At 31.0% G+C, this 24,770-nt stretch overlaps 4 protein-coding genes across 4 annotated transcripts; 3 read left to right on the top strand and 1 right to left on the bottom strand.

Moving 5' to 3' along the window:
* The first annotated feature begins 1,214 nt into the window (after positions 1-1,214).
* On the top strand, positions 1,215-1,603 carry BX663DRAFT_481698 (uncharacterized protein). Its single transcript, XM_051524369.1, has one exon. It carries the CDS (start codon positions 1,314-1,316, stop codon positions 1,503-1,505), a length of 192 nt encoding a protein of 63 aa, XP_051377500.1. The 5' UTR covers positions 1,215-1,313; the 3' UTR covers positions 1,506-1,603.
* A 349-nt stretch (positions 1,604-1,952) lies between these two features.
* Positions 1,953-2,437, top strand: BX663DRAFT_444949 (uncharacterized protein; the record flags this gene model as incomplete). Its single annotated transcript, XM_051523655.1, has 3 exons — positions 1,953-2,075; positions 2,134-2,240; positions 2,305-2,437. The coding sequence occupies 3 exons, from the start codon at positions 1,953-1,955 to the stop codon at positions 2,435-2,437; spliced, it is 363 nt and encodes a 120-aa protein (XP_051377499.1).
* A 15,260-nt stretch (positions 2,438-17,697) lies between these two features.
* On the top strand, positions 17,698-19,713 carry BX663DRAFT_533809 (uncharacterized protein; the record flags this gene model as incomplete). Its single annotated transcript, XM_051530558.1, has 6 exons — positions 17,698-17,955; positions 18,020-18,087; positions 18,668-19,090; positions 19,150-19,425; positions 19,451-19,581; positions 19,622-19,713. The coding sequence occupies 6 exons, from the start codon at positions 17,698-17,700 to the stop codon at positions 19,711-19,713; spliced, it is 1,248 nt and encodes a 415-aa protein (XP_051377498.1).
* An 800-nt stretch (positions 19,714-20,513) lies between these two features.
* BX663DRAFT_547128 (uncharacterized protein) lies at positions 20,514-23,108 on the bottom strand (the record flags this gene model as incomplete). The annotated part of the gene is made up of 6 exons (XM_051530990.1): positions 20,514-21,328; positions 21,387-22,076; positions 22,146-22,237; positions 22,307-22,369; positions 22,423-22,534; positions 23,040-23,108. 6 exons carry the CDS (start codon positions 23,106-23,108, stop codon positions 20,870-20,872), a joined length of 1,485 nt encoding a protein of 494 aa, XP_051377497.1. The 3' UTR covers positions 20,514-20,869.
* Positions 23,109-24,770: the final 1,662 nt, after the last annotated feature.

The raw sequence follows: 24,770 nt of genomic DNA, 5'->3' as shown, positions 1-24,770 counted from the left end.
TATCACTTACCTTGCAAAAACATATAAATAACCCTTTACATTTTCACATAATTTTTCGGAGTACAATTTTTGTATTATTTTCTTAATAAAAAAAACTACACGAAGTTTTCACAGACTTGTCTTTTGTCTTTTTCTCTTTCTTTAACTTTTTGCTGTCAAAACAGTTTCACTTCCTTTTCTATAGAACCCAAACCGAGTGATTTTAAAGCGCGACGAACTGTCTCAGATGAGACTGACTTGCCTAGCTCCGACTTAATTGAATTTCCGACTTGCACAGCGTTTTCTAAACCTCCTCTAGTTATTTTATGAACACAGTAGTGCTTGTCCCTCTCCGTGAGCTTACCAGGTCGTCCCCCTTTTGACAAGCTGCGCCCAGATAAATATGTTTTTCCGATGCGACACACAGAACTCCGACTCACGCCAATCTGTTCAGCCACTTGACGCACAGAAAGTCCGCTGTTGAGCTTGGCAATAATGTCATTTCTTTGGTTTTCACTTATGGAGCGCATACTAACAATATGGCGTCAAGATTTAGTCCCCAAAATTATAGAATATTCTAGAACTTACCTTAATTATACTGTGGAAGGTACAAAGAAATAATACGATCGCTATTATATGCTAGGCTAAAGTTACTACCAAATTGAGGGACAGATTTTATTTTTATAGGTACGGCCACAAAACTGTCCCAATGCATATTCAATTTTTTATTTACTATTTTACGCTGAGTTTTAAATTATATTACTATTTTTGGTAATGACTTGATAGAGAATTACTTAGGCTATCGAATGATATCTTTGGTATCTTTCTAGCATGATTACAAAAGAAGAACGAGTCAGTTAAAGAGAAAAGTGCAAAACATTGGGAAAGTTTTGTGAGTCACTGTATGTGAATTGTCAGAGAAAAAAGAAAAAAGTTTTAGTGGTTTAAACGGAGGTATACTCACAATTCTTTTCGCATTCTTTTATCATTCGTCATCATTAAAGATTTTTGAATACCGCTTAGAAGTCCGATGTCATAATTTTTAACATAATTCTATTTTTCTCAAAGAAAAAAAAACCTTTCATCACACATTTTTTAAGTGAAAAAAAGCCTACATGTCTGATCTATCAAATGGTAATTTTTTTTTTGAAAGAAACTTAATCTTACTGCTATGATAATTAAAAAATACCCAACTCGTAGCAATAGACACTTATATATTTGATCATAAGACTCCTTCTCTGGCAGCCTTTGTCTTGGACCACCAATGTCTTGTTTCCACATATATTGGACAATTTGACAAAATTACTGACGCCAAGGCTAATCTTGAGAGAAAAATGAGGACTGCATACTTTGCCAAGCATCCCAAGAGAAAACGAGGTCCAGGATTAAAGGTGAATCTTGAAAAACTGTGGTCATCTTCTAAGCTAGATGATTCAGTCGAAATCGAAGGAAATAAAACTTTAGAAGCATCTATTAAGGCTAGTGGACGAAAGGCTAGAAAGCGACTAGAGATATTTATTGAATAAGGCTCACTTACAATTCGGTTTATGTTAATTTTTTCTTCTAATAGAATAGAAATGCGACAAGAGAGAAAGAGACAAAAGAGAATGAAAGTGAACAATCCAGTGAAGTAGAAAGCTCTTGTATGAGTGATGAAGAAGAGGAAACAGTGGATGAAATTGCATATAAACTTAATAATGAAGATGCCACTGAATTCGAGCAAGCTTTACTTTCTAATACTGACTCACCACATATACTGAAGAATGGTCACGACTTCAGCAATAGCTTCAAGAGATTTCAATTAAAATCATATCAGGAAGCAAGGTCTTCTGGTTTATTTATTAACGCCAATGTTCATGAAATATTGTAAGTAGGCTTTATATGCATCATTCATTATTACAGATTCCGAATGGCACCAATTTAGATCTTTATATCACACAGTATTGTTGCGAAAAGACCAGCATGACCAAGCAATGTCAAATGTAATTGGACTCGACAATATTCAAGAATTTCACACGGAACTCTTAAATAAATATGTTAACCAAGATATAAAGATGGAAAAGAATCTATTCAATCAACTAATCAACATCTTCAGAGTGAGTATCTAATAACGACATCTGACTTACTTTGACAGCTTATATCCTTTTTTTTTAGAGCGTAAACGAAAAATCTGATCGTAAAGCACTTAAAGTAAAATTACATAATTTATACGAAGCTGCCGACCCCTTGGATTCCAAGATAACTGATATATTGATTAACCTGTAAGTACAACATACATGACCCAATAAAATATTTCTGTTTAGAGGTCTAACATGTAATACATAGTATAAACAAGTTACCTGGCAATATTCTCATAAATGAAGTGGTTAAAGAATTCGAATTAATAACTAATTATCTTGATACGGTCCTCAGTCCTATAATTCATGATCCCCAAAAGAAACTGATGTACAGATGGTAGGTGCAAACGCAAAGATCGTGTGATCATTATGCCAAAAAATATATACGCTAACAGCTTTTCTGTAACTAGGCTAAATAAAGCAACGGAGTCTTCGGGCGATAGATATCCTGATGGTGGCTGTTGCATTGCCAGTCAAAGACAAACTTCTTGTTCTACTGGCTTCTGTGAAGTGAAAGCAGATTATATGAAAAGCAATACTGTTGGTACACATCTGGATTTACTCAGGTTATGCATGTGATGGAATGTCAATAAAAATAAAAGATAAAATAAAAAGAGAAAAGAGAACAAAAGGAAGTATAGTTTGAGACTGTTTTTATTCAAAAAAAATAAAGAATGTTAAAAGAAAGTTAAAGAAGAAGTTAAAGATTATTTTGTGTCTAAACAACTGCTTGTATTTATATTAATGAATCCTGAATCAAAGAAATAGAAATAACCGTCAAAGAACATGAGTCATGAAACAGTGTTAGTATTCGTATATACGTCTTGTTGATTCAAGAGACTGATCTATGGATTATCTATTGGGTGTTATAATGATCTGATCAAGTTTTAAATAAAAAATTTATTGTTTAATCTGAGTATATGTTCCTGATATCTTTTATGTTTTATTTTATTGGATCAAAGACGACCTGAATCCTTTATCAAGGTTATAAAAATAAATATTTAGAAATGATACGATGTCTTATACTTGATACATCTAGACAATTGGATGTCAATAAGTTTTATATTATTTACAAGATGTTATATACAGAGTTTTATTTCATATTCAGGCTTATATTTTATCCTGTATTATGTAATTCATCTATTATAATATTACTCATGATTATATCCAGAGCTTGTTCTATAACATCACCCCCTCCCAGGTGTGATCAATACCGTTTAGTTTCTGTTATTAATTGTTCTTTTACGCCTTTTATTATTACTCTTTGTTATAGGACAAGAACTGTTATTATCAGATACTAAAGATATCTCTCGCTTCCTGGATGAGTTAGAGTTACAGGACTTATGCTTATTTTGCTTATTATTATTAGAGTCTTCAGGAATTACTCCTAATCTTTTCCAGTATTCACTAATTATTCTTTGATCAACAAAATTTTCAGGAGGTTCCCAAGTGTCGTCTTTTTCTGTATAACCCTTCCATCTAACATTGTAAAGGTATTTATCATTGACCTTTTTATGAGCTACAATTGCCTCTACATCATAATACTCATTTGTAGAAACAACTTGATCTTGTGATACCATTTTTAAACGAGAAGGTGGATAGTTTTTCGGTTCAAGTTGTCCTTTTTCGTTTTCTAATACATAAGAACCACCAGCTGTAATTCTCTTTACTTTATAATAACCAATATATGTGGGGTCTAGTTTATTTTGTTTATCAGGAACTTGAATCATTACAATTGCTCCCACAGGAATTTTAATTAATTTGTGTGTGGCGTCAAATTTTTCTTTTTGCTTTCCAGCAATTAATTTAGTTCGTTCATAAATTGCGGGGAAAACTATCTCCGTCATCATTTTTATATTTCCTAGTAGCTGACGATTAATTTCTGCTTGGGTTGCTTTATCTTTTATTTTACTAAAATCTTCAAAGTCATTAGCATTACGACCAAACATTAATGTAAAAGGAGGTGTTTTTGTCCTTTCATTTACTTTACAATTTAAAAATAATTGTGTAGAAGGAACATAAATATCCCAGTCAGCTTTAGCGCCACTGACACGTTTTTTCATTGCTTTAACAGCGCTTTGAACCCATCTTTCACTCACTCCATTAGCTCTTGGGTGATAACTAGAAATTACTCGATGTTCAAAACCAGCATGTTCAGAAAGTAAAGAGATCATTTCATTTACAAATTCTGCGCCATTGTCAGTTTGAATTACTCTCATGGGACCAAATGTGCAAATTACATCAACAAGTTCAGTCATAACTGATAAAGCTGTTTTATCTCTTATAGGTCTTAAAACACAGAATCGAGTCGCAATATCTACCATAATTAATAGATAATTGTTACCACGAACTGATGTTGTGAAAGGACCAGCCAAATCCAAACCCCAACTATCACCAGGTAGTTTAGATGTAATAGGTCTTAACGGATTATAGCCTTTTTTAATTATATTAAATTGTTGACATGGTACACAGCTTTTTGCATCATTTTTTATATTAGACCAATAGATTCCTTTTCTACGTAAGCCATTACATATAGCATCAGAACCAAAATGACCTTTTAAATGTTGATCCATTAGTAATTCTTTTCTTTCTTTAGGATCTGCAGGTGTCATATATTCACCACTGTCCAAGCTGGGTAAAACCATTTCTTCTTTTTTAGAAGCAATACGGTTGATGATGCGAGGTTTACCCCCTCCCAGTTCATTTGAACAGTCATCAGATTCAAAAAGACGTGAAAGAGTATCAGGCAGAATATTATCAATTCCTGGCAAATGAACGATGGTAAAATCATACTGGAGAATGGTATCTAACCAGTTTATCATCATCGCATTGGCAACCTTTTGAGTATGTAAGTAAGTTAATGCCTTATGATCTGTATACAATGTAAAATGGTTACCCCAAAGATATTTATGGAATTTCTTTAAACTAAATACTAAAGCTAGGAGTTCACGTTTTGTAGCTGAATAGTTACGTTCACTTTTAGACAAACTTTTGGATATCATGGATATGTATCTTATTTCACCATTAATGTTTTGATGAAGAACTGCACCAATACCAGTTTGAGACGCATCTGTTGACACCATAAAAGGATGGTTCATATCAGGATACGAAAGTACAGTATCATTTAAGAGAGCTTTTTTCAAGTTTTCAAAAGCTATTTGGTGTTTATTTGTCCATACCTTCTTGAGTGATTTCTCATTTCGTAAAGCATCAAGAGGGGACATTATAGATGATACATTTGGAATTAAGGATCGAAAATAATTGATTAATCCTGTATATCTTTGAATATCCTTACCAGTTTGAGGTTGGGGAAATTCCATTACATTAACTAACTTACGACGATCCATGGAAATACCACGGGGTGAAATACGAAAGCCAAGAAGATATATCTCTTTTTGAAAAAATTTACATTTATCTGGATTGAGCTTGAGATTAACTTCAGTTAATCTATTAATTATTTGACTTAAGTGCAATTTATGTTCTTCTAAGGTTGAAGAACCCAAGACAATGTCATCAACAAAACATCTTGCAAAGGGCATGTCTTCTAATACAATGCTCATAGTACGTTGCATATGAGAACTTATATGCTTAAGACCAAAGACACATCCGATGGGTGTATATTGCTTATTATCAAAGGTAAAACTCAATTTATGTGCATGTTTAGGATTTAATTTTAAACTATTAAACGCAGATTTCAGATCCAAGGTGCTATAAACATTTTTTCCTTTTAGATCTTCAAATATCTCACTGATCAAAGGAAGAGGCATACGATCAATAGATTGAAGGAGAGCATTTACATGACGAGGATCATGACAGACTCTATAGCCTGTGATTTCACCTTTACCATTTGTCTTTTTAACCACTGTCAATGGACAGTTCCACTCAGTATTAGGCTCAGCTCTTTTTATGAAACCTTCATCTAACCAAGTTTTAATTTGTTCCCTAACAATTTCTTGGAATTTTATAGGAACGGGATATGGTCTGCGAAAAGTATTTTTAGCATCAGGTGGAGTTTCTATATTTACAATACTTTCCTTTAAAGTACAAAATGAACCATTCGGAATATCCTTATTCTTTTGTAAAAATGGTTTTATATAATCAATTGCTTCCTTATATTCTTTTTCTGTACCAGCAGGTGAGTCTTCTTTATCTTCTAATTCTTTATTTAGCTCAGTAAGAAGATCAGTTTCACCTTTATTTCGCTCTTTTAAAAAATTTTTTGATTCAGGAGAATCACTGATATCTTGATAATTTGTAGGTAAACCCATTATACCAATTCCAATATTGCTCATGTAATCAATACCAATACTCATGTCATAATTATTAGTTAAATTCATTACTTCAAATTTACGACTTATGGTTTTATTGTTACAAGAAATAGAAATTAAAGCTGTTCCAATTCTTTTGACTTTACTTTTAGAATCAGCTAATTCAATAAATTTATTATCATCACTAGAAATGGGACTTATAGGTATATTATGGTTTAAACAAAAATCTTTATTAATAGAACTAAAATTTGCGCCTGTATCTAGTATACTAATTGCTTTTATTGATTTAATTTCTTTATTTTCTTTTCTAACATGAATTATAATAGGAAAAGAAATAGAATTAGGATCAATATGTTTAAAATCTTTGGTTACAATAGAATTTTGATACTTACAATCCAAAGACATTCTATTTAATTGCACGATGTTATCATCTTCATCATTATTGTTTTGTACCGATCTTTTAGCCATTCTGTTTATCTTATTATTTTTACTGTTACTAATTTTGTCATTATTGTTTTGTTTATTAGCTTTTTTAGCGTCTACAAATTCTTGACAACGGTGACCCTTTATCCAAGGTTTATTACAGAAGGTGCAAGGCTTATTAGATAGTGCCAAGTTACGAGAGGTAGAAGAATCTAATACTTTATTAGGTTTAATATGACCTTTATTAGTATTACGGCTGGAAACTTTGTAGGAATCTTGCGGACCATCATGACGTGGACGTTTGATAGGAGGAGCAGCAAAGGAACTATCTTCACCGGAAGCAACAACAAGATCAATAATTTGGTTTATGGAAGTAGGTAAGTTAGTACCAAAATGAGATGCTATGGCTACTTGAGAACGGGCACGAACAGATTCTCGAAGTGAGACAAAAAACGAAACAGCCAACTGAGTTCCATCTTCTATTCCTGCTTCACGACGAAGTTTTTGATACCTACTTGCGTATTCCCTGTTTGTTTCATATCTATCTTGCTTCAATGATCCAACTTCCGCCATCAATAAAAATTTTCTATACGGTGTATCAAAACAATCTAAGATACGTGCTTTAGCTTCTGACCACGCCAAGTTACGACCAACCAAGACTTCTTCGAACCAAGACATTTGCTCCGTATTCATACACATTGGTAAGAGTCTTTCCCAATTTAAGTTAAAATCTTGCAGATGAGCACGAAGAACCTTCTCAAAAGAGACACAAAAATCATGGGCACTGTCGAAAGCTTCTTCGTCCTTTTTCCAAATATTTTCACCTTTTAGTTGCAACTTTGGAAGACCAGGAGGAACAACAGCACGAATGGTAGGCATAGAACTAATAGCAACAGGAGAACCAGTAGACATTTTATATGAATTATGAGCTTGTTGGAAACGAGTTAATTTTTCCAAAAATTGATAGTAAGCTTCTGAAGCCCTTGATGCTTCTGGGGAATCAGGAGCTTTTCGACATAAGGCAGTATAATTAGCAAAAAGAATGGTACTTTTCTTCTTCATTGCTTCTAAAACGACTTCAGCATTAGAAGCAGCTTCTTCAGGAGTTGTATTAACCACTGGAAGATTATCCAGATCTTCATCCTTTTGATGTTCCGTAGTATTCTCAGACAATGATTTATTAAGTGAGTTAGGATCAGTTTCAATTTCTTCACCGGCCACAGTAGAGTCTATATCCATTTCTGAAAGCTTGTTCTCAGGAGCATCTGGAGAGGTAAGTTCAGGATTCATAATAACCATTGAATAAAAGAAGAATTCAAACTATAAAAATGTGATGGAATGTCAATAAAAATAAAAGATAAAATAAAAAGAGAAAAGAGAACAAAAGGAAGTATAGTTTGAGACTGTTTTTATTCAAAAAAAATAAAGAATGTTAAAAGAAAGTTAAAGAAGAAGTTAAAGATTATTTTGTGTCTAAACAACTGCTTGTATTTATATTAATGAATCCTGAATCAAAGAAATAGAAATAACCGTCAAAGAACATGAGTCATGAAACAGTGTTAGTATTCGTATATACGTCTTGTTGATTCAAGAGACTGATCTATGGATTATCTATTGGGTGTTATAATGATCTGATCAAGTTTTAAATAAAAAATTTATTGTTTAATCTGAGTATATGTTCCTGATATCTTTTATGTTTTATTTTATTGGATCAAAGACGACCTGAATCCTTTATCAAGGTTATAAAAATAAATATTTAGAAATGATACGATGTCTTATACTTGATACATCTAGACAATTGGATGTCAATAAGTTTTATATTATTTACAAGATGTTATATACAGAGTTTTATTTCATATTCAGGCTTATATTTTATCCTGTATTATGTAATTCATCTATTATAATATTACTCATGATTATATCCAGAGCTTGTTCTATAACAATGCATATTCGGCAAGGATACTATTGACAATGAAGATGTGGAGAATGTTGTCTTATTGCAAGCAGTTGGTAAATTTAGTATTTGTTACTTGCTATTGCGAAATATATTTACATATACAGTGGGTGAAAAAATTGTTCACGTGTTTTAAGATTCAGCACATATCTGGCTATTACTCGACATACAATAAGAATATTGAAATGAAATAAAAACCGAACGAAAGCTAAGATTTTACTTTATTTATGACAAATTTGGAAATTTTATTTGCTTGTATATATGACAGTTAATATGAGTTTAAAAATAAGAAATCACGTGAACAATTCTTTCCCTTGGCATATGTTGTTGGTTAATAACGCGTTGAACCCCCTTTAGCAGCAAGTACAGCTTGAATACGGGCTGGCATACTTTCTATATACCGTCTACATTCATCCTCTGTAAAAATGTTCCACTCTTTATCAACACGTTCCCATAGTTCATGGACACCTTTAGCTCTAAGGTCGTATGCGCTGAGCTTCAACTTCAGATGATGCCAAAGGTGTTCAATTGGATTTAAGTCAGGACTTTGAGGGGGCCAGTCATCAATCCAGGTTACACCATGATCTTCAAACCATTTTTTGGTTGAGTTGGACGTATGTTTTGGGTCATTATCCTGCTGAAAGTAAATGTCATCCCAAGATAAACCATAGTAATCCAGTGAATCTTTAAGCGTAGTACCTAAAATATGCTGATAATCAACTGAATTCATATTACCATCATACACTTGACATGCATAACCTGGTCCCCAATAGGTCATACAGCCCCAAATCATGATATGGCCACCACCATGCTTGACTGTAATATCAATATGATGTGGTCTCAATGGGTCGCCAGGTCTTGTCCAGTAATATTGGCAGCCGTCTGACCCCCAGATGTTGATTTTACTCTCGTCTGAAAATACTACACGTTTCCAGTCATCAATAGTCCAATGCTGATATTTTTTGGCCCATTTGTATCGCTTTTGTTTGTTGGTATTGCTGATCATAGGCTTCTTCTTTTTTATTGACGCAAAAAAATTCATTGATTTCAGAACATTAATTGCTGTCTTGTAGCTTAAATCATAACCCAGTGACAGAAACTTTTTATGAGCATCATGAGCGGTTAAAAGGCTACCGTTAAGTAGTAATCGCCTAACCAAAGACTTGGATCCCTGGGTGATAATAGGTGGTCTTCCCGCATGGTTGCAAAGAGTGTTAGGAAACCACTTCTTTTTATACTTGGAAATAACACTTCTAGATACACCAAATTTACATGAAATAGTTGTTAAGGATTCACCTTTAATTAGACAAGCTTTGATATCCAATTGAAGTTCAGTAGAAAGGGCACGAGTCATGTTAATGGTGTATTGTGTGTAATAAAGTATATCAATAAAATATGTAAAATATTGGTATACAAAAAAATATTAATTGATGGTTATTTATATTTTATCATAACCCCAGTACTATATTCTAACTCAGTATGTATTATTAATACACATGTGACGTGTAGTTTCGGGAATAGAAAATGATTAATATTTTGTGCATGATAATGGAAAAAATTGTTCACGTGTTTATAAATTATTGGATAGCTAACTGCTAACGAAATAAAGCAGTCACGCATTTAAAACTTTACATATGAATACCCTACAATTGTCTCTTTCGAATGCATTTTGAAGTATGATTTTATGATCATTAGATGTCGAGTTATAAACGAAAAAGTACCTAGGTGCAAAACACGTGAACAATTTTTTCACCCACTGTAGATTTTCATGATATAGGACACTGTGTGATTGTATATCTGTACCAACAACATGATGGTGGTTTTCATTCTGCCTTTGAAGTTGATAGTATTGAAGTTCCCAAATCGATCCTTGAGTTACTTGGTTTCATAATGAAATTGGATGATACACTAACTCAAAAAATGGTTTCAATGTTCTCTAAAAATTCAGTTTTTTTTCTTTACATCATTAAACTGAAATGGCTAAAATTAGAACACAGTAATAGTACACATATATTTTCATTTTAGATAGAAATTTTTTCATAGTCACGTGCTATATAGATAACTTACTGGTTTTGAAAATGATCACCCGATTGAAACCATTTTTTGAGTTTTTTATTTTTTTTTCATAAATTTACTGATTTTATGTATATGTGACTGCTATTGAGAAAGTAAGTACTATGAGCATGAGGGACCCTGTAGGTATTTTATTGTTTGTTCATCTATTCATTTTTCTCCAATTAAGAATTGCAATCTATAAAAAAAACATGAAGCCCATTTCTGTTGAAATTAAGCAAAACATTGAATGTCTTCTTCGTGATGGCGATCAATATAGTGACATTAGTAAGTGTACAGGTGTCTCAATTGCAACGATTAGTCGCATTTCGAAAGAAATCGGCATTACTCGAAATGCCCATCATGGTCGTAATGGAGCATTCAGCACTAATGAGGGTAGATTAATATTGCGAAAGTTTGAAACTGATCAGTTTACTACAACAGCACAAGCAGCTAGGAGACTTCAAAAAAAAGGTAAGAAAGTAAGTGCGCAAACTATTCGTAATCTCTTGAAAGATGGAATTTTCGAATTTGATGTCAAACCGTCATCTGTGCCATTGACATCTAAGCGAAAAAAAAAATGACTTCAGTTTGCAAAAACGTATCGTAATTGGACTGTACATGACTGAAAAAGGGTTGTATTTAATGATGAAACAAAAGTGAATCGTTTGAGGTTCGATGGCAAGATATGGACTTGGGTCAAAAAAGGAGAGCCTCTGCGAGACCATAATCTGAACTATAAATACAAGCATGGCGGAGGAAGTATATTTCTTTGGAGTTGTATTACTAGTCAAGGACCCGGCTTTACACTAAAATTGAGGGTGGTATGGATTCCAAGTTATATTGTGAAATCCTTGAAGGCGATTTCCTTGAAACACTAAAACATTATGGGCTTAAAGTTGAGGATGTTGTTTTTCAACATTGTTATGATTGTAGTCGTTCTTATAACTAAGTTAATAGAAATAAACCATCATTTATTACATAATAAAGAGGTTATTCATATAAAACTAGTATATTGAACTTCACAACATAATATTCATTCTACACTCAGTTTTAATAATAGACATTGTTAGAATGTTCGAGCAATAATAATAATTATATACATAATTCAAACAGGATTATGACTGGTGTATTCAATTACATAATTGTTCTTGAGTGATACATATCAGATATACATTGATAATATCGAATATTGTTAAGTAATGAAATCATATACAATGATAATGATAGTAGCTCATAAATAATGGGTATCGTTGCAGCTAGACATATTCACTGAGAATGAATATTGATGTGTCGCAGTCCAATAATAATGATTCGTTAGGTTTCTAGGAACAGCGACAACTCAGGGAGAAAAAAGGAATAAAGATATATCTTATTGATCGCAGAATTATTCGGAGACAATGTTTTATGTAAAACACTTTATTATAGTAAAACTTGCTTATCTGAATCATATTTCCATTGATAACACTTACCTTGTAAAAAACATATAAATAATCCTCAATTTTTCCATATAATTTTCGTTGTACAATTTTTGTATTATCTTTAATAAACTATACGAAGTTTTCACAGACTTATCTTCTGTCCATTCTTCTTCCATTGTCTTTTGCTGATCAAAACAAACATGATAATGATTCAAAGCATACATCTAAAATGACTACCAAATGGCTTCAAGATCATCATGTTGAAGTACTTAATTGGCCAGCATATTCACCAGATTTGAATCCTATAGAAAATTTGTGGTATTTTTTAAAACGCGAATTATATAGTTTTGAAGAACCCCCTAAAAGTATGCATGAATTATGGGAACGTGTAGCCAATATTTGGTACAAAAAAGTAACAAACGAGATGTGTCTTAAATACATTGATAGTATGCCAGACCGTATTGAAGCAGTCATAAAAGCTAAAGGAGGAAAAACAAAATATTAATAAAAATTATATTATACTCAAAAAATGATTTCAATGGATCGCTCATTTAAAACTGCGATTACGTAACAGTAGCTCATGTGACTGTGTTCTTTTTTTGTACATTTTTGCCTTATTAGTCAAAGATTATTACCTATTAGCTTTACAATTCTTATTCGTTTTTTAAGTAATATAAACGTCATAAATGCCATAAAGTGAAGTGAAAACATTGAAACCATTTTTTGAGTTAGTGTACTATTGTTTTCGTCTTTCCCACATTCTATACATCCATATTCATTAGGTTGAAGTTTATATACCATGTCCACTTTTCTTCCCATTAACTTTCGTGCAGCTTGGCTGATATTTGCGATAGTTCATGCAGCGTTCAGGCCATTGGATGAAAAAGTACTTGATTTCTCCCCACTTTGAATAATAGTTAATAAAATTGTTAATGAAACAGAAAAATAAAAATACCTTCTTGATTTGATTGCAGAATAATCAAATACAGTGTCTATTAATAATCAGATATGGCGTAGGATTGTGATATTTCTTTTAAAATATCAAATAAAAAATATTAGAAAATAAAAATAATAATAAGACAAAAGAGTCAACGAGACCGAACAATAGTTTTAAAGTCAATTATTTTATTTATGAATTTAAACTGATGGGGTATTTATAAGAATTGTTAAAGAGGTCTGAGGATAGGATGTGAATCAGAAAAGTATTAGTTACGACCGAATTAGGTATATTGTTGACAACAAAGTGTTAGTGATTTTAATATTATTAGATGGAGCGGATCAAGAGAGTTAGGATAGAATTTCTTAAATGAATTTATGATCCGCATGTTTAATCATGAAACATGACATTATAAGTCAGCTCATGACAAGGATATCCGCTTCAGATTGGTCACTGAGAGGGTAGTAATTGGACATAAAGAGCTTGATCGTATTTAGAACAGTTGCCTGCGCCCATGCTAGAGCTTCATCGTTTCTAGGGTGGGAATTGGCAGCCTTCACATCAGTATATAATTTGTCTAAGTCGTTTTCTGTTGAGAATAATAGCAATGAGTTAAAGTAATTTTCTAAATCAATAGGTAAACTTGGTAATCGTTTCAACTTGAATGTTTTGATCTCCTTCAAATCCTCTTTTGTAAACACTGTCTCGGATCCTTCCCCGTATACCGCCGTCGGACTTTGAAAATGCAATTTTATTTTATGGGAATGGCTCTCTAATATATTACTAGTGAAAAAAATATTGACTTTGTCGTTTCTTGACTTCTTGAGGTACGAAAGAGTAAAATTTCAGATAGTATTAAGCAAAAATAACAAAGAATATAATTACGTTTTTATAATATTTAATGGTTATCTTTATTCAAAATTAATAATTTCTCAATATTTATACTAAATTTGCTACAACAATAAAGTTTATGTGACAACAGGGAAAATCATGATTATTGATTATAGTAAAGATGCATAATTGTTGTCTTCTTGATTTTCTCATGTTGTCAACTAATTATGCCGACGTCTTTTATTTTCACAAATTATGCATAATTTTAACTTCTTTCTTCTCACGTCCGAATCCTTTACTATCGGCTTAAATCTTCTTTTATTTTGCCTATTAATTCTAAACGATAGATTGTACTCTACTTCTATTTGTTGGTTCTCTACTTCGTTCCTAATAGACTGGACAATCCAACGTATTTTAGCTGTAGGTTATCACTACTAGTGGTATTACAATAAAAGGAAATTCTATTTTTCCAAGTCCGACGGCGGTATATGGGGAATTAACCATTCTAGAACTTACCATAATTATACTGTGGAAGGTACAAAGAAATAATACGATCGCTATTATATGCTAGGCTAAAGTTACTACCAAATTGTGGGACAGATTTTATTTTTATAGGTACGGCCACAAAACTGTCCCAATGCATATTCAATTTTTTATTTACTATTTTACGCTGAGTTCTAAATTATATTACTATTTTTGGTAATGACTTGATAGAGAATTACTTAGGCTATCGAATGATATCTTCGATATCTTTCTAGCATGATTACAAAAGAAGAACGTGTCAGTTAAAGAGAAAAGTGCAAAACATTGGGACAGTTTTGTGAGTCACTGTATGAAACAGCTTCCCCTCTAATTAAAGCTGGCCTGACATCAAGAGGAAATAAGGGACAAAAAATATTCATATTTATAGCGTAAGTATTGAAAAACTTACTAGAATCAGTTGTATCTCCAAAATGTAAGTGTGAATATCTGTAATCAAATTGAAAAGTTGATTCCAAGTTCTTACGCAGCTTTTTTCACTTTTTTCCACTCGCCCTTGTTTTGTGCCCTTATGGATATGTCTGACTTTTACTATAGAACAATTATTTATTCTACTTTGGACTTCTGGGCCAGTCAAATTCATTAAACAGTTTCCTTGAACATAAATATGGCATTGTCGTCTCCAGCAGCTTTCACAATGGCGTTTCCAGCAATCTTCATAATGGCGTTTTCAACAATTTTCACATTAACTTTTCATTTTGCCAAAGTATGCGAAAAAAAATATGAAATAAATCGAACGCAGCAATTGAAATAAATCGTTAAGCCCTCCCCAAATAACAGAAATTTTGCCACAAGTCACAGATAAGAATTTCAAATTTTTAATTATAAATACAGTTCGTTTTTTTTCTTTCTTTTTCTTTTTTTAAATAATCATTTTGAACAGAGTTTACTTTTATAGTCCTTTTTAGGGTTTATCATTATATTTCCTGGTTATTATATGTTATATTCGTTCTTATAAAAGCGGGCTTATTTTTATATTCCTATTTTGGGGGTTTACTTGCATACTCCTACTTTGACAGTTGTTTTGATTAGCAAAAGGTAAAGAATGAGAAATGAACAGAATACAAGTCTGTGAAAACTTTGTATAGTTTGTTAAAGATAATACAAAAATTGGTATGGTATTGCAGTTCATCATGTCGGAGTTTCAAGTTATAAGTTTCCCTTTTTGTAAATTGACTATGCGCATCACACACGTGTGTACTCAGGCGGAAAATTAAAAAAATGTCGGGCTTGACTTTTAATTTCTGTTGCGATAATTAATAATTAGTTATTTGTATTATTAAAATTGCGGTATTAGAACAAATATAATTTTTATTTTATTGTATTTTTTTTAATTCAAAAAGTTGATGATCCATTATTGACAATGGAATTAACGGAGCATAGTAGCGGACGCATCGCGGAGTTTCAAATTCGTACATGGTAATTTTTATTCAAACTCCGATAAAAATGGCTGCAAAATTGATGGAAATGGTGGTGCTGCCGGCACGTCACGTGGTCGCACTGGGGATAAAAGTAGACTGAAAGGTGAGCTTTCATTAAAGTTTCAGTATACGTTTACAATTGTAAAAGGTGTACTGCAAATAAAGTTTAATTTCACAATTGTAAAATTTTGTAAAATTAGACCATTTCACAATTTTGATTTTAGACATTTCACAAAAAATTTTGAAATGTTGGAAGTTTAACTATTTTTTTATAGCAAACGAGTGTTGTATATATGATGATGTATTACAAAATATAGCATAGATATTCAATCATTATCAAAGTGGGATGATGTTATCATATATTAGTGGTGCACTTCATGTACACGATACTAATCTACTTTAGTATATGAGACACACTTGTGCTAGAATGAAACTATAAAATTACAGAGATGTTATGTAATAGATGTCTTAAACATGAAAGAAGAATAGTTGCTGATCAAAATATAAAATACTTAATATTGAAAGTTAATTACCTATAAGAAGCACTATCTTCAGTATGGTTATGCACAATTATAAACAATCTCTAAAGAGTTATAGAATAGAAACTTGAGGAGTTGATTAGAAGATGATAGAGATATATGTTTCAATACAGAAACAATATTATATCAATTCGAGATCATTCTGAAGTTCTAAAAAAAAAAATTATTTAGTTTAATTTGAGATACCATTGGTAACTAATTATTTGAATCAGATTAGCATTTGAAACATAATTGACAGCTGAGATTAATTGATCAGTCAGGTTCTTCATTATCAAGGTTAAACAAGATTCATAATTATTTATTGGATATGTCTATGGTTTTATAATATTAAATCAAGAAGTTTTACCCGTTTCCAGAAGATATAAATAAGGATCCATTTTGTATAATTTTGAAAAGACAGCTTTTTTGAAATAAAAAGAATTAAACAAAGTTTTCACAGACTTTTATTGTTTCTTATATTTTTCTTTATTATTATTTTCTTCTTAATCAACAACGAGAGAGAAAAATTTGCCAATTTGAAATTTACTAAAATTCTTTTATTTGGCTAAGAATTGATGGAGATATTGAGATATTAGCCTTCAAAGATTTGCTTAATGGTTAAAAAATATAACAAATTTTTGGGCATATGTAATATTTCTTTTAGAATATCAAATAAAAAATATTAGAGAATAAAAAATAATATTAAGACAAAAAACGTCAACAAAACTGAACAGTAGCTCTAAAGTCAATTATTTTTTATTTATGAATTTAAATTGATGGGGGTATTTATAAGAATTGTTAAAGAGGTCTGAGAATAAGATGTTAATCAGAAAAGTGTTAGTTACGACCGAATAAGGTATGTTGTTGACAATGAAGTGTTAGTGGTTTTAATATTATTAGAAGGAGTGGATCAAGAGAGATTCAGGAGATTCTAGGCAGAGTTCCTTGAATAAATTTATGATCCGCATGTTTAATCATGAAACATGATATTAAAAATCAGCTCATGACACCTCCTCAATTAAGAATTTATTTACAGTTTTTTTTTTGTACTTCGTAGAAGATGAGATTGCCTGTAATAATGTGGGAATCTAGCATCCAACCTTAGTTTGTTGCTGGTAACGGACCTTATGACTGTGCCCCTAGTGAAATTATAGTTAGTGATCTGATGGATACATGTTTGACACTATAGAAATAGCGCAATTGCTACAAGATACTTCTTTGAATGTTATCTTAATTATGAGCTTATCTGAAGATCAAAAAATTTACGAATTGTCCATCAAAGTTAAAGGCTCAAAAAGACTCTTCCATGACTATCCTGTCCAGAATTGGGATTTTTTGAACTACTATAACAGCACTCATAACGATCGGAATAAATTGAAAATATATGCTAATATAAAATTTGACTTTAAGGATGATCTTAATTGGTTCGTACAGCTACCAAACATTCCAGATAACATAACAGCATTTACTACAAAACTTAATAACGATATTCCTGTTAAGAATGAATTAAAAGATCTTGTAGCTAATGCGGCACAAAAAAAAAACCTTCCACCATCAGCATGTTGACATAACTGGGAATATGGTGACAGTAGGTGATATAAATAACAGTGGTAACTGTGATGGGACGTAATTAAAAATTAAAGAGAGAATAGAAGAGAGAGAAAGGGAACAAAAGGAAGTATAGTTTGAGACTGTTTTATTCAATTAAAAAATAAAGAATAAAAATTGAAAGTTAAAAGAAAGTTAAAGATTATTTTGTGTCTACACAACTGCTTGTATTTATATTAATGAATCCTGAATCAAAGAAATAAAAATAACCGTCAAAGAACATGAGTCATGAAACAGTGTTAGTATTCGGATATACGTCTTGTTGATTCAAGAGACTGATCTATGGATTATCTATTGGGTGTTATAATGATCTGATCAAGTTTTAAATAAAAAATTTATTGTTTAATCTGAGTATATGTTCCTGATGTTTATTTCAGTGGATCAAAGACGTCCTGAATCCTTTATCAAGGTTATAAAAATAAATATTTAGAAATGATACGATGTCTTATAATTGATACATCTAGACAATTGGATGTCAATAAGTTTTATATTATTTACAAGATGTTATATACAGAGTTTTATTTCATATTCAGGCTTATATTTTATCCTGTATTATGTAATTCATCTATTATAAGATTACTTATGATTATGTCCAGAGCTTGTTCTATAACAGTAACGTCTATTCTGGAAAAAGAAAAGAAATTGAGCAAGATGTGCAACCAGATAGAGTAGATGAGGATAATGACAATTATACAGCAACAGGAGACTTGAAGTATTTTGTTAAATTTTTGATGGAAGAAGAAAACGATTACCATCCATATAGCTTAGAAGCTCATGGAGTTGTTAGATGCGGTGAGGGTGTCTCACCACGACCCAATTTGAACAGAGCATCATATAACGAATATTGTAAAAGCCACCAAAATAAAGAATTTCCAATACCCTCAGAAGGTGTACCATATAATGATGCTGTAGTCGATAGCGATGATATCATCTCGTTTAGAAAACAGACAAGAAAGGTACCTGATGACTGTGGAGATAATGAAGAAATTTACAACTTCCTTGAAAGTCTATTTGTTGCATCGTAAGAATAAATTATAACATTTAAATTTCGTTTATTAACTAGTATATAATCAAATTTAGTCTTCAATGCTATACGTCTGAACAAGATATTTACGATGGTGAACCAATATTTAACAGTTTATTTGTATACCCATATCTAGTTGCAGTTACAAGAGGTGTGACTTTAAAGAATTGCTTGGCCGATTTCAAGCCTAGAGAAGCACACTTAGAATCAATGAGTAGACAGCTTAACGCTTTAGGCTCGCGAAATAATAATAAAGGCGAGTACAAAGCTGATGGTATTATCAAACTTTATGGAATGAAAAAAATAGAACTGTTACTGTTGGAAACATCAGGGTCATCAAACAATAAAGCAAAAAAGCAAGATAAACTATGACCATCATAAGTGCGTTTACGGAAGATTAGCAATATTGAAAACAGTAACTGATATTTTTTGCTTTGCCTCGATTGAATGCTTCAAAGCCTTTAAAATTTACTTTTTACATGCTGAAGGTAACATTAATGATATGTTAATTATGTTTACAAAACTAAGTCTACTATTTTGAAAAGGAATGTCGTTGCACCTTTGGAGCATCTACTTTACAGAAGAATGATATTATGAGTTATGGAGCGAAGAAAATTTAGAAATATTATCGACTTTTGATGACAAACATGATCACCTTCCTAATTTAATACAGTTTTGGTTAAGAGTGAAGGTTTAAAGCATACATTTTCCATATTAGTTATGTTTATTAACATTTATTTATAATTAGGCTTTAGTAACTGAATCAGTAAAAGCAATTTCAAAATTGAGTGAAGAGCATATTGTTGTGATTGTAATAGCCTTTATAATTAAGTTAATAGAAATAAACCATCATTTATTACATAATAAAGAGGTTATTCAAATTAAACTAATATATCGCGCTTCACAGCATAATATTCATTCTACTCTCAGTTTTGATAATAGTCATTGTTTGAGTATTCGAGCATTAAAAATAATTATATACATTATATTATGTAATAATAATAATTCAATAGGATTATGACTGTTATATTCAATTACATAATTATTTATAAGTCATACATATTATATATAGATAGCTATAAAGATAAATATTGTTATGTAATAATATCTTATAGGATAATAATAATAGTAGCATATAAATAATTGGTATTGTTATAGCTGACATATTCACTGTGAATTAATATTGACGCGTCGCTTACCCCAGAAATAATAATTTAATATTTTTAGTAACAGCGACAGCTCAGGCAGAAAAGAATAAAAATAGATCTTATTGTAGGCAGAATTATTCGGAGAAAATATTTATGACTAATGCTTTATTATAGCAATATTTGCTTATCCAAATCATAGTTCTATTAATATCACTTACCTTGCAAAAACATATAAATAACCCTTTACTTTTTCACATAATTTTTCCTTGTACAATTTTTGTATTTTTTTCCTCAATAAAAAAACTACGCGAAGTTTTCACAGACTTGTCTTTTGTTTTTTCTCTTTCTTTAACTTTTTGCTGTCAAAACACATATAACTAATAAGAAAAAGTACAGATACTCTTCTTGTCCAACTCCTTTATTAAATGAAGTTATAAATCCCACCATTTTGAAATTAACAGAAAAAAACCAAGATTAAAAACGTATAAGTTTTATAATTATTGAGAACAGGTATATAATCAGAACAGAACCCAGCACACAGTATTTTACTTCACTTTACACTTTCTCACTTGTCGATAAAACTATTTAAATTATTTATCTTTCTCTCTCTCTTTTTTTTAAGCTCTATTTAATTATTATTTTTACAAAATTTATCTTTAAGTTTGCTAAGAGCATTCTTAAAAAATCCGAGGTATTTACTATCTTTTATATCCTCTATTGTATTTTTTTCTTCTTTATGCTTAATAGATGGTTTTACTTCTTCTACTTTTGGACGAAAATCTTCATCTACAACAGCCGCATATTCTTGAATAATTTCTTTTTGTTTTCCTTTTAAGGATCTAGGAAATTCAACTTTAATTGTCACTATTTGATCACCGCGTCTTGTTGCATCATGAATTTGTTGAACACCACGTCCCTTTAAGGTAATGTTATCACCAGGTTGAGCCCCAGAAGGTACTTTAAGTTCTACATCACCATCGATAGTTGGAATACAAACACGTCCACCTAACATTGCTTTATAGAAAGGAACTTTTGCTTCTACAAATATATCTGCATCTCGTCTGCGGAAAATTTGAGAAGGTTCAATCTACAAACAACATTAATTTAATACGAAAACTATTTAAAAGTATATTTATATAGCTTACATTTAATAATACAACCAAGTCACCATTAAGCCCCTGTCCTTCCAAAGGTGCATCACCTTCACCTGAAATTATAATTTCTTGATCTTGATTTACACCAGCTGGTATCTTTACTTGAACCATTTTCTTTTCTCTTACTTTTCCCATACTATCACAGACAGGACAACCACATTCAGATGGAATAAAGGAACCTAAACCACGACAAGATTGACAGGCTGTTTGCATATAATAGCTACCCACCATAATTGTCTGCACACCTGTACCATGACATCGAGAACAAGTTGCTTTCTTTTTGCCAATACGTAGCCCACTACCATGGCATGTATTACAGGTTGTTATTTTGTTAATTTGAACATATTTTACTGCGCCCTTTACTGCTTCCATAAAACTTAAGTTTAAAGGTATTTCAATGTTTTGACCCATGTTTGTATTATTAGAATGAAAGGGATCGGCTCTGCCTCCACCAAATCCTCCGCCAAAAAATTGATTAAAAATATCATTTACGTTAAATCCTCCAGGGAATCCACTATCATTACTATAAAATCCGTCTGTACTTTTGTATCCATGCCCAAATTGATCATACTGGTTACGTTTTTTTTCATCAGATAAAATTTCATAAGCTTCTTGGACTTGAGCAAATTTCTCCCGAGCGCTTTTATCTTTATTTGTATCAGGATGATATTTTTTAGCCAACTAAGTAAATAAAATATTCGTTAATAATACATAACTTTATCTGTGCATATATATATACATATATATTACACCATAATAAGCCTTTTTAATTTCACTAGCGCTTGCTGTCTTTTTAACACCTAAAATTTCATAAGGATCTTTTTTTAACGATGGTAAAGGAGCTAATCAAAAGAGAATAAATTACTATTTTTTTTTTTACTAAAAAGAGAAAAAAAAAAGGTTAATCGTACCCGTTGTATGAATAGATCTCTTTTGCTTGTAGCTGATTGACCTTCTAAGACTGGCAACTCCATCTAAAAATAATTTATTTGAGCAATTTGAATTGAAAATAAGACATTAAGCATACTTTTACTAATAGTATTGATAAAACGTGTAGTTGGCAAGTTGTAAATATTTTTTTGTTTAGCACTAGATAAAGTCAAAGTAATGACTTTTCTCCAAGGAGAGAATATAACCATCTATATGTATCTATCATAAAAAAAACAGGGGGGGAGAAATTGACTTATTTTTGGTTTTTTTTTTTTTTTTTTTTTTTTTTTTTGGGGGCGAATCAGACTTTCATTTCGGATATTTAATAAATAAACTTTGTAATATGTTGAAAAAGTAAAGACAGAGAAGGGAAGAAATTGTGTTTCTTATTTTATCTGAATAGTCAATTCAAATGTTTACTGGAAATAAATACAAAGTAAGAAATATGATTGCTAGTTTATAGAAAGAGCGTCATTTGCTCCAAAAAAATAAAAAAATTGCTTGAATTCTGATGAAGACTCTTAACAATTAAAACAATAAAGTTAGTTGAAAAATCAAAGTTAGGTGAATACTCCCTTTAGTAATTCTCAAAAGTAGTTGAAGATATCCAATCAATTGTGTAAAAACTCTTCTATTTTGTAGCAAATATTAAAAAAAACTTGACTATGTTATGGTTTTATGAGTTATAACTAAATTCATAACAGAGTATATTACCTTTACATTAATTCTATCATTGTATGTAATATAAAAGAACTCTATATTAACTTTAGTACTTTCAATCATTGGAATTCATCACGTAAATATGATTCAAAAAAAATCTACAGCAATTATAATGACAAAATAAGTGAATATAACTCCTGAGTAGTAATTAGAGCTTTAAATGATATGTATTTTGATTAGTATTTTATTTTCTGACCTTTGGCTTTTACAATTGCATCCATATATTTAAGGCATATGTCCTTTGTTTTTTAAACCAAATATTGGCTGCACATATAAATATATTAATATAAATATTTTTAAGAGTTTATTGGAATAATACAGCTTATGCTGCTTTGAATAACAAATAGAGAAGAGAGTATAAAAGCAAAATCAATTCTGTATGATTTATTAGAATTTTTATAATATTAAAAAATACTGATTGTTAGATCTCTTAGGCTGTGAAGCCATAAAGTGCTTTCGAATAAATATTTATTAATTGTAACTAGAAATATACCACACTATTTTTTTTTTTTCATAAGGCAACACAGCATGTCTAATACAGTTGATTTGGTATTCAGTATATTTTATTGACACTTATCATAATGTGCTTATATCTATTTATCAATATCTCCCCCTTACCTGGATGTCTTTGTATATTCGAGAGAAATTGTTTTGATACTTTGGAATTTTATATTTCAGGAACACATCTAATCTTGTAAGTGACTATATTAAAGCATCTTGCTTTCTTATCATAATTATCAATTCAATGAATCAGACATATTCACCAAAAATTATACTTACTGGCTCTCTTCCATGTCATACTATTGGTATCTGGTTCCATAAATTCACACATATATATTCCCAATTGTTTTCCAGAACCCAAATACCGAAAAAAGAGACACTCATAAACCTCATTATCATTCTTAGTAAATATTTTCTAAAATACTCTTCAATAAAGATTATACTCAGTTTTCACAATTCCTTTATCTCTTATTTTTATTTCATTTTTTTTTATATTCTTTACCTGCACAACAGCTTGGTTACTCCACAGCCGTCCATCGCATTGCCCTTTTCACCCTGATCAACTACTTGGTAGGATTTGTTCAATATGTTGTCTCCATTTGCATTGCAGATTATTGGAATAGGCTTCCTTCTAAAAAAAAAAAATCTTCTATAATAATGTCTGCCCTCTCCATAGTTTATATATTGGCCCTCAACCTGTTCAATATTACACAAGATGGATTGTCTAGTTCACAACTAGGACAATTTAATAATAGCTTTATAAACTATGTACCCACTGGTCATATTCTTATAAATAAAATCCTTCTTAGTCGTATTTATAACCTATGATTTAAATCAAGGACAGGCAGATTCCTTTATTCTATTTTGACATTCACTAAACAGCAATGTTACAAGAAAAAAAAAACTTTTTTTTGTTAGTTGATAGTAATAATACAGTTAATTAATAGCGTAAGATATAGCCAAAATACTAATTACGTCATGGATAGTAATAAATTTGCTTGAAAAAGTCTGGTGTCTATCTATGCAAAAAGAAAAAAAAAGTATCATAGATCTTGTAATAAATGCTAATGCTGTTAGCAGAAGTTAATAAATATAAACATCTATCAAACAAAAGAAAATTATTAAGCAGAGTCAGCAAATTTCAATCAATGTTTGTGAGAAGTTCTTTTTTTTTTTTTTTTTTTTTTTTTTGAAAAGAATACAAACAAGTTGAAATCACATATT

The sequence above is a fragment of the Cokeromyces recurvatus genome, assembly GCF_025118155.1.
Source record: "Cokeromyces recurvatus strain NRRL 2243 chromosome Unknown BX663scaffold_56, whole genome shotgun sequence".
NCBI lineage: Eukaryota > Fungi > Mucoromycota > Mucoromycetes > Mucorales > Mucoraceae > Cokeromyces > Cokeromyces recurvatus.
The sequence above is the reverse complement of the archived record's forward strand: the minus strand, read 5'-3'. Positions and strand labels throughout refer to the sequence as shown.

What these genes read in the sequence shown, in the direction of transcription:
- BX663DRAFT_481698 (XM_051524369.1), top strand. Translation starts at nt 1,314, where the DNA reads ATGAGGACTGCATACTTTGCCAAGCATCCCAAGAGAAAACGAGGTCCA.